This window comes from Geotrypetes seraphini, chromosome 2 (genome assembly GCF_902459505.1).
Source record: "Geotrypetes seraphini chromosome 2, aGeoSer1.1, whole genome shotgun sequence".
Taxonomy (NCBI): Eukaryota; Metazoa; Chordata; class Amphibia; order Gymnophiona; family Dermophiidae; genus Geotrypetes; species Geotrypetes seraphini.
Window position 1 is genome coordinate 349,494,792 of NC_047085.1, and position 6,901 is coordinate 349,501,692.

The window sequence follows — 6,901 nt, forward strand, 5'->3', positions numbered from 1 at the left end:
TCATGTAATTTAACAATTGCCTTTAATTTTTGATTCACCCTTGTATTTTATTTATTTATTTTTAATTATTTATTTATTAATTTGTTGTAAATTATATAACAAAACATAAAAGAATATCAATTACAGCCATCAGCATAAAGAAAATGCTCAATAATACAATCTGAAGAAACTAAGAATTCAATGATCTAGTCCAATGTTCTTCAACCTTTTTACATCCGTGGACCGGCAGAAATAAAATAATTATTTTGTGGACCGGCAAACTACTAAGACCCGAAATAAAAAAAACACATTTCCGCCCCGTCTCCGCAAGCTTGGTCCCCACAAACCATCTGATCCCATCTGCACAAGCCTCAGTTATGATTTTATATTGAACGTATTTTATTAAAGTATAAAAAGAATCAATATTCTGTACAATTGTCATTTTATAAATATAAATATTCAGAGCAAGGACCAACAAAACCCCTGTCTCCCCTCCCCTTCACATATATCCCCTCTACTAACAAGAAAACTGAACAAGCCAAATTATTACAGAATGCTTCACAGAAATATCATGCTAACAGAATACTGTAGTCACACATGACAGGAATACTGTTAGGTTTTGCAGTCCCCAGTTATGTCTCTAGCAGGTTATATATATCAAATCTGATATATTGTAATGACAAAATAGAAATAAAATGATTTTTTTCTACCTTTTGTGGTCTCTGCTTTCATCTTCTTTCCACTCTTTTCCTTCTAGCGTCTGCCCGTTCCATCCACTGTCTGGTCTCTCCCCCTTCCATATGTATCTGACTTCTTTCTATGCCCCTCTCCCCTTTCCATCCAGCCTGTGCCTCCTCTCTCCTTTTTACATCATTCATTTCAGCTTCACTGCTTTCTTCATTTTTATCTCTCCTACACCAGATCTAGCATCTTTATCCCTCTCTCATATCTCTGCTGACTTACTTTCCAGCATCAATCTCTCTGTATTTTCTAATTCCTGTCTCTCCCCTTTCCCTCCTCTAATCTCCCTGCCAGCTGTTTCCTTCCTTTTTTCCTTCTCCCCCCTATCCAACAATAGCTCTGTTCCCATCCCTTTCCTTCTTCCCCTCCCAGCAGCATCTCTCCTTCTACCTCCCTCCAGGTGCAGTAGCAGCTCTCCCTTTATCCAGCAGCTTCCCAGCCTCCCAACAGTGGTTTCCTCTCCTTCCAGCAGCTCTCAGTACTTATCTGCAGCAGTGATTTCCTTAGGCAGCCTTGGGTCCGTTGCCGCCTCTGAGGAAAGGGGAAGTTGCCAAAGTGAATCACTGCCCTGGTAAGTACAGAGCTGCTAGGAGAGGAGACAGCCACTGTTGAAGGCTCCCCAGGATCTTACTCCTGCTGTGCCCTGCACATTCGCGACCCCCCCCAAGCCGGCAAAAACAGCTTTGCACCACAGGCCCTGCCGCCCAAGACGAGAAGGAGGCCCCTACCCACCGCATCCTGCACGTGGGCAGACTCTCAGCACAGACGCTGCTAATGGCCCCAGTCCACACACTGACCATCTCCCTTCTACTTGCAGCTTCCCCGCTGCCCTCTTTGGCGACTCGGCAGGGGCAGCGATCAAGACAGGCTGCCGAAGTCGGGACCTTCCCTCTCTGAGTCCCGCCTATTTTGTTCCAACTTCCTGTTTCCGCATAGGCGAGACTCACAGAGGGAATGCCCGAGGCAGCCTGTCTTGATCGCCCGAGGCTGGGAGGAACAGAAGATTTCCGGGGCCTAAGGCTTTGATTGACTGAGGTGCCTAGGGTTCCGCCCCCCTTGGGAGGGACCTGAGGCGCTCGGGGACTTTTTTAGGCCCCTTCAAAGGGGGGCGGAACCCTAGGCACCTCAGTCAATCAAAGCCTTAGGCCGCTCCCTGTGCATCAGATGATATGCTGGGGCGTGGCCTAAGGCCGTTATTGCGCAGCGGCCGGCAGGGGGTGCAGGAGGACTTCGCACTTCCTCCTGCTCCCGAAGATTGAGGCCTACGGAGCAGGAGGGACCGGGCAGCCCCTCCTGCTCCCGAAGAGGAGCCTTATCCTAAGGAGCAGGAGGGACCGGGCACACCTCCTTCTCCCAACAATTTAAAAGGTATGCGGGGCAGGTGGGCCGGGCACGACCTGGGATGGGCCAATCGGGGTTGATTCATGGGGGGGTGTCGGGCTACTGCAGACTCTCCTGCCTGCTCTGCCCCGTTCTCTCTCTCCTGCCTGCTCGCCTTGACTCTCCTGCTCTCTGCCGCCATTCCCCACAGTGCAGGCCTAGTTTAAAACCACAGGCTTGCACTGTGTGGAACGGCGGTAGAGAGCAGGAGAGATCGGGGCAGGCAGGAGCGTGGGGGGCGGTATCGGGCAGGGCCAGGGTGTCCGGCCTGTGGGTAGAGCTAGTGTAGGCTCTCCTGCCTGCCCTTCTCTGTCCGGATCTCTCTTGCCTGCTGTTCCCTGCAGTGCAGGCCCGCTTTAAAAGCACGGACTTGCACTGCAGGGAATGATGGCAGAGAGTAGGAGAGTCCGGCAAGCAGGCAAGAGAGATTGGGGCTGAGCCCTGACAGCAGTGACAGGAAGCTGCTTCTCCTGTCACTACTTAGTCAGGGTGTGCGCATGTGATCCTGGCCAGGGGTAGAGGGCGTGTTAACGATTGTCCCCCATTTGCATGCAAGCCTTTAGTGAATTTGTTAGCTTGCATGCAAACAGAAACGGATCGCACACGGATAGGGGAGAACATCATGGGTTAATTCCGTAACCATTTGAACAGGAGTCAATCCTTTTGATCTCACACCCCCAGACTGATCTAATACATTAAGTCCAGTTTGATCACAAGATTGTGAGGAAGAGGCTAAAACCTTCACCTTAGAGGGTGTCTCTACTCTTCCAGCAAAGGTTGATGGCTGGGGAGGTGGTGACGGCTCTCCTGAGGAGAGGAAGACAGATTGCACACTTAAAGTTACCTGCTCTTCCATCTGTGGCATAGAAGGAGCCAAAAGATACTGGTCCAAAGGTCCCATTCCTGAAGGTAAAGAATGTAGTTTTGACTTTCTTTTGCCCATGGTGGAAGGAATTAGTATGTGCCTTCTCCCGACTCCAAAGGGGCTCAAATGGGGCGTGTCCTGCCCCTTTGGGCCATGCCCCTTCGGACTCGCGGGCTGCATACCGCGGTTGGATGGACTTTTAAGGAGTCCTCCAGGACTCCTGGCTAGCGTCGGGCTGCTGCAGGGGCTGCCTGCCCCATTGAAAAAAAGTTGTGCTGCAAGTGGCACCAGAGGCCTTCACCCTTATATTTTAAAGGAATTCTTTTTATTGAGAACACAAAAGGTAATAAACAGCGTCGCACAATAATGTAATAAACAAAGTCATACAAGAGCTTAGAGCAGGGGTGCCCAAAACATTGATCGCGATCTACCGATCGATCGCAAAGGCAATGCCAGTAGATCGTTGAGCCAGTGTTCTACCTAGCGTCTTTTAGCTGGGCGCTCTGCGCTCAGATGATATGCTTCCCCCTCAGCGTCCAGGAAGAGAAGTGGTTGTGATTTATTAACAGCTTTTATTGGCTTACTATGTGCTGTGCTGTGTGAACTGCCTACTAGAGAATGACACGGGGCCGCGAGTTCTTTTCCTGTCCCTTCCCCATTTCTGTAAGCTCCGTTCTCATCTGCACAAGCCTCAAACACTTTAATATCATAAGTATTCAAGGCTTGTACAGTTAAGGCAGAGCTTACAGGAATGGGACAGAGTCAGCAACAAAACTCACGGGGACGGGATGGAGAATTGAGTTCCTGCGGGGATGGAGACAATGTCATACTGCCTACTTCTCTCTGCAGAGGGGTTTGCATTCTTGAAATTGCTGTGTGGTAGATTTTCTTTTTTTTTAAGAGGGGAAGGATGATTTTAAAATGTTTCAATAATGATTTGACAGTCACAGGTATTATCACAGAAGGTGTGCAATGCAATGTCAGATGTGGGCCTAGCCTACTGCTTCGGAGTATTGGCTGTGTTTCCTGGAAATAAGTAACAACTTTAAGCAAAACCTTTTCCCTATTACATTCTTCCGTAAGTAAGAGATTGAGACATCTGAGCCTGTCTGGCTAATAATTATGCATCTCTTCCAGAAACTTGTTAAAAGCTTTTCTTAAACTTATCTGAGCCACATTTTCTGGCAGCAAAGGCTCCTTTTTAAAAAGCCATGATAGCGATTCTCCCATGGCAAATGCACCAGAACCCTTAGGAACTGAATGGGCTTCGGCGTATTTACCGCAGGGGAATCGCTACCGCAGCTTTATAAAAGGGGCCCTAAATGTTTTAGGATTCGAAGATAGCCCTACAATTCAGATCTGCCTAGAGTTGTGGAGCAGTAACCGTCTTGCTTAATAATCCAGGGAGTGTGTTCTGTGCTTGTCTTTATGTAGATTTCTTGTCTGATTGATTTTTTTGTTCGTTTGTATTTTCTTAGCAGAGAATGGTGAAAGGTTCCATATAATTATGAAGTAATGGTGATACATGAACATTGGACTGTGGCTCCAATGCAAATTGAAGTCAAGCTCTTTGACAACTTGGAGAAGAATATCCCTGAACAGCATAACTTCAAGATCCTGACTTCACCGTATTAAAGAAAATGTTTCATATTGAAAACAAAATGACTTTTCTAAGCTGTTTGAGAGGTGAACTTGATGACCACTGCCACAGCTAAGCAACTCCTCATAAGAGTTGTCATGCTGTGACAGCCTGCATACAGGCATGGACAACATAGAGCAGGCAAAGGTGCTTGCCCTTCCCTTTAAACAAGGCAAACAATGGCCAGTAGATATGGTTTCTAGAAGCATTTGTGCTCCGCAGTTATACTATATCCAGTTTAGTAATGAACGTTTACCTGTTGGAGGGCATATACCTTTCTGTGCCAGCTTGTCCGTAAGTGCTTGTAACTAATGCAGTTCCTTATTTTTGGTATTAGTGGAACTCCTTTTTGTGTATGGAAAGGAATAGTTTCTGTGGTGGCCAGGTGTTATGAAAAACTGGATGAAATGACAGTAGTTTCCCTTATAAAGCAGCGCAGAGAACAATTTATGTAAGCAAGCTAGAGGACAAACTGAACAAGGTTATTCAGTTTTTGAAAAGATGCAATATGTGCATAAAGCAAATTATACTGTCTAGTACAGTAACCTGGAGCATTTAATATAATCTTGTTGAACATAGATGCATTTTTCTTTTGTTTTAAGAAACAAATTTCAGAAAAATCTATTTATTCTTTTAATATTTGTTTCTAGCATGTGTCATGTGGAATACAGTGCAGATTTCCCCTTCTTAAACTGAGGATCTTCAAACTCAGCTTAATTTGTGATAGAAAAAAATTCATGTTAAATGCTGTAACATTGGTACAGGGGCTAGAGAGGTGCCTAGCACCAAAAGCTGTAACCAGCATTAATTGAATGGATGTTTTTCAGTAGAAGTTAAATGTCTTGCAGCTGTCAAACCTATGTAGTAGACAAGTATTTCTTTTTATTTTTTCATTAAATATGCTTTTTTTTGTACTCATTCCTTAACCCCATTGCAGCTAGTAAGTTCTTCGGATTAGTACCTCATTTATTTGACCAAATAATTCTCTATGCTGATAAAAGAACAGTTGCACACATTTGCAGAAGGAGGATCTAGATTTTGTTCACTTGCCTAGTAATTCTTTGTACCTTCACAAAATTCTCAATGTTGTGTCTTCTGTTGTGCTAGAGATCCTGCAGTTAACACACAGATTTCATTTGGTTTCTGATTCTGCTGTGTTGTGCAGTAACACCTCTAGGTTTGCTAGGTTAGCTAAAGCCATTCAGCTGTGGACAGATGCTGCTGTTTGGAAGGTCGCAATGTAATTTAAGAATCTTGCACCTGTGTCCACTTCTGATTTTGTATGTAGTATTGATAACTTTAATGGATATCAAATGGTTATCTAGAAGAGATGTGTTAAGCTTATAATGCTGGATTGTGCAATTTTAAAGAACCTGGGCAAAAAACCACTACACAGGCTAGATGTTTTTGTTTTTTTTAATCCATGACTAGGTTGCAGATGGTTGAAGTATTTAGTAAGAGATGAAGTGTCTGTGGGAATGCAGTCCTCATTCTATGTATGTTTTTACTTTTTAAGTCCTAGAAAAAATTGTTGCTTCTCACCATCATTACCTGCTCTTTTATTTTATACAATTGCACAAAAATCTGATTTGTCATGGCAGAACTGTTCTCTCATATAATTCAGGAGGGGAATGTTTTTATTTTGTACACACTTTGTTCGTACTATATTTTTTTACATGGGCAGGCTCCTTAATTGAATGCTTACCATGGTTTCCATATCAGAGCACTGTTATAGAGAGAGTCCTTGATTGGAAAATCATTGTAAACATTACTACAGATAATATGTTGGGCAATTTGAAAATTACACAGATTTATCTCTTCTGATTGAAATTCAGATTAATTTTAGGCACCAGCGAAAATTGCTTCTCTGTGTATTTGCAGAACTGGGATTTAAACATTTCTAAATACAATAAACATTTTTCAATCATTTTGTAAATGTGCTTCTCTTAATTTATTGGTAAACTGCAGATTGCATGGCACTTAGATTAAGAAAAATAAAATTACTGTTAGAAATCCACAGGTATATGCCAGGAAAAGGACAAGCCAACATCATAGTTTGTGTGTTTGTGCAACATTCATAATATTGACAACTGCTGTCAGATAACCAAAGCTTTAAAATGTTTGAAAAATCAGATTGGCGGAAGTCATATTTTATCTGCCTTCATTTTTCTAAAGTATTAGGACCATATGGCTTATCTAGTCTGCCTATCAAACTTTCATTTAAAGTTGAAGAATTCTGCCATCCAAAATTTCATAATTATGTTTACTTTTTTTTTTTTTTTGCTTTCTAAAATTAT

The 6,901-nt window shown here is 43.5% G+C and overlaps 1 protein-coding gene across 6 annotated transcripts in view; it reads left to right on the forward strand.

Annotated features, from left to right (window-relative positions):
• The window catches only part of UBP1 (upstream binding protein 1), a 262,645-nt gene extending 256,105 nt beyond the window's left edge, over positions 1–6,540 (forward strand). For 5 of the 6 annotated variants that reach the window (XM_033930367.1, XM_033930368.1, XM_033930370.1 and 2 more), the window contains one exon: positions 4,444–6,540. In XM_033930367.1, coding sequence (XP_033786258.1) covers positions 4,444–4,481 — 38 coding nt within the window. In that variant the 3' untranslated portion in view covers positions 4,482–6,540. The remainder of the gene's footprint in view (positions 1–4,443) is intronic. The other variant, XM_033930366.1, reaches the window with a different exon arrangement.
• Positions 6,541–6,901: the final 361 nt, after the last annotated feature.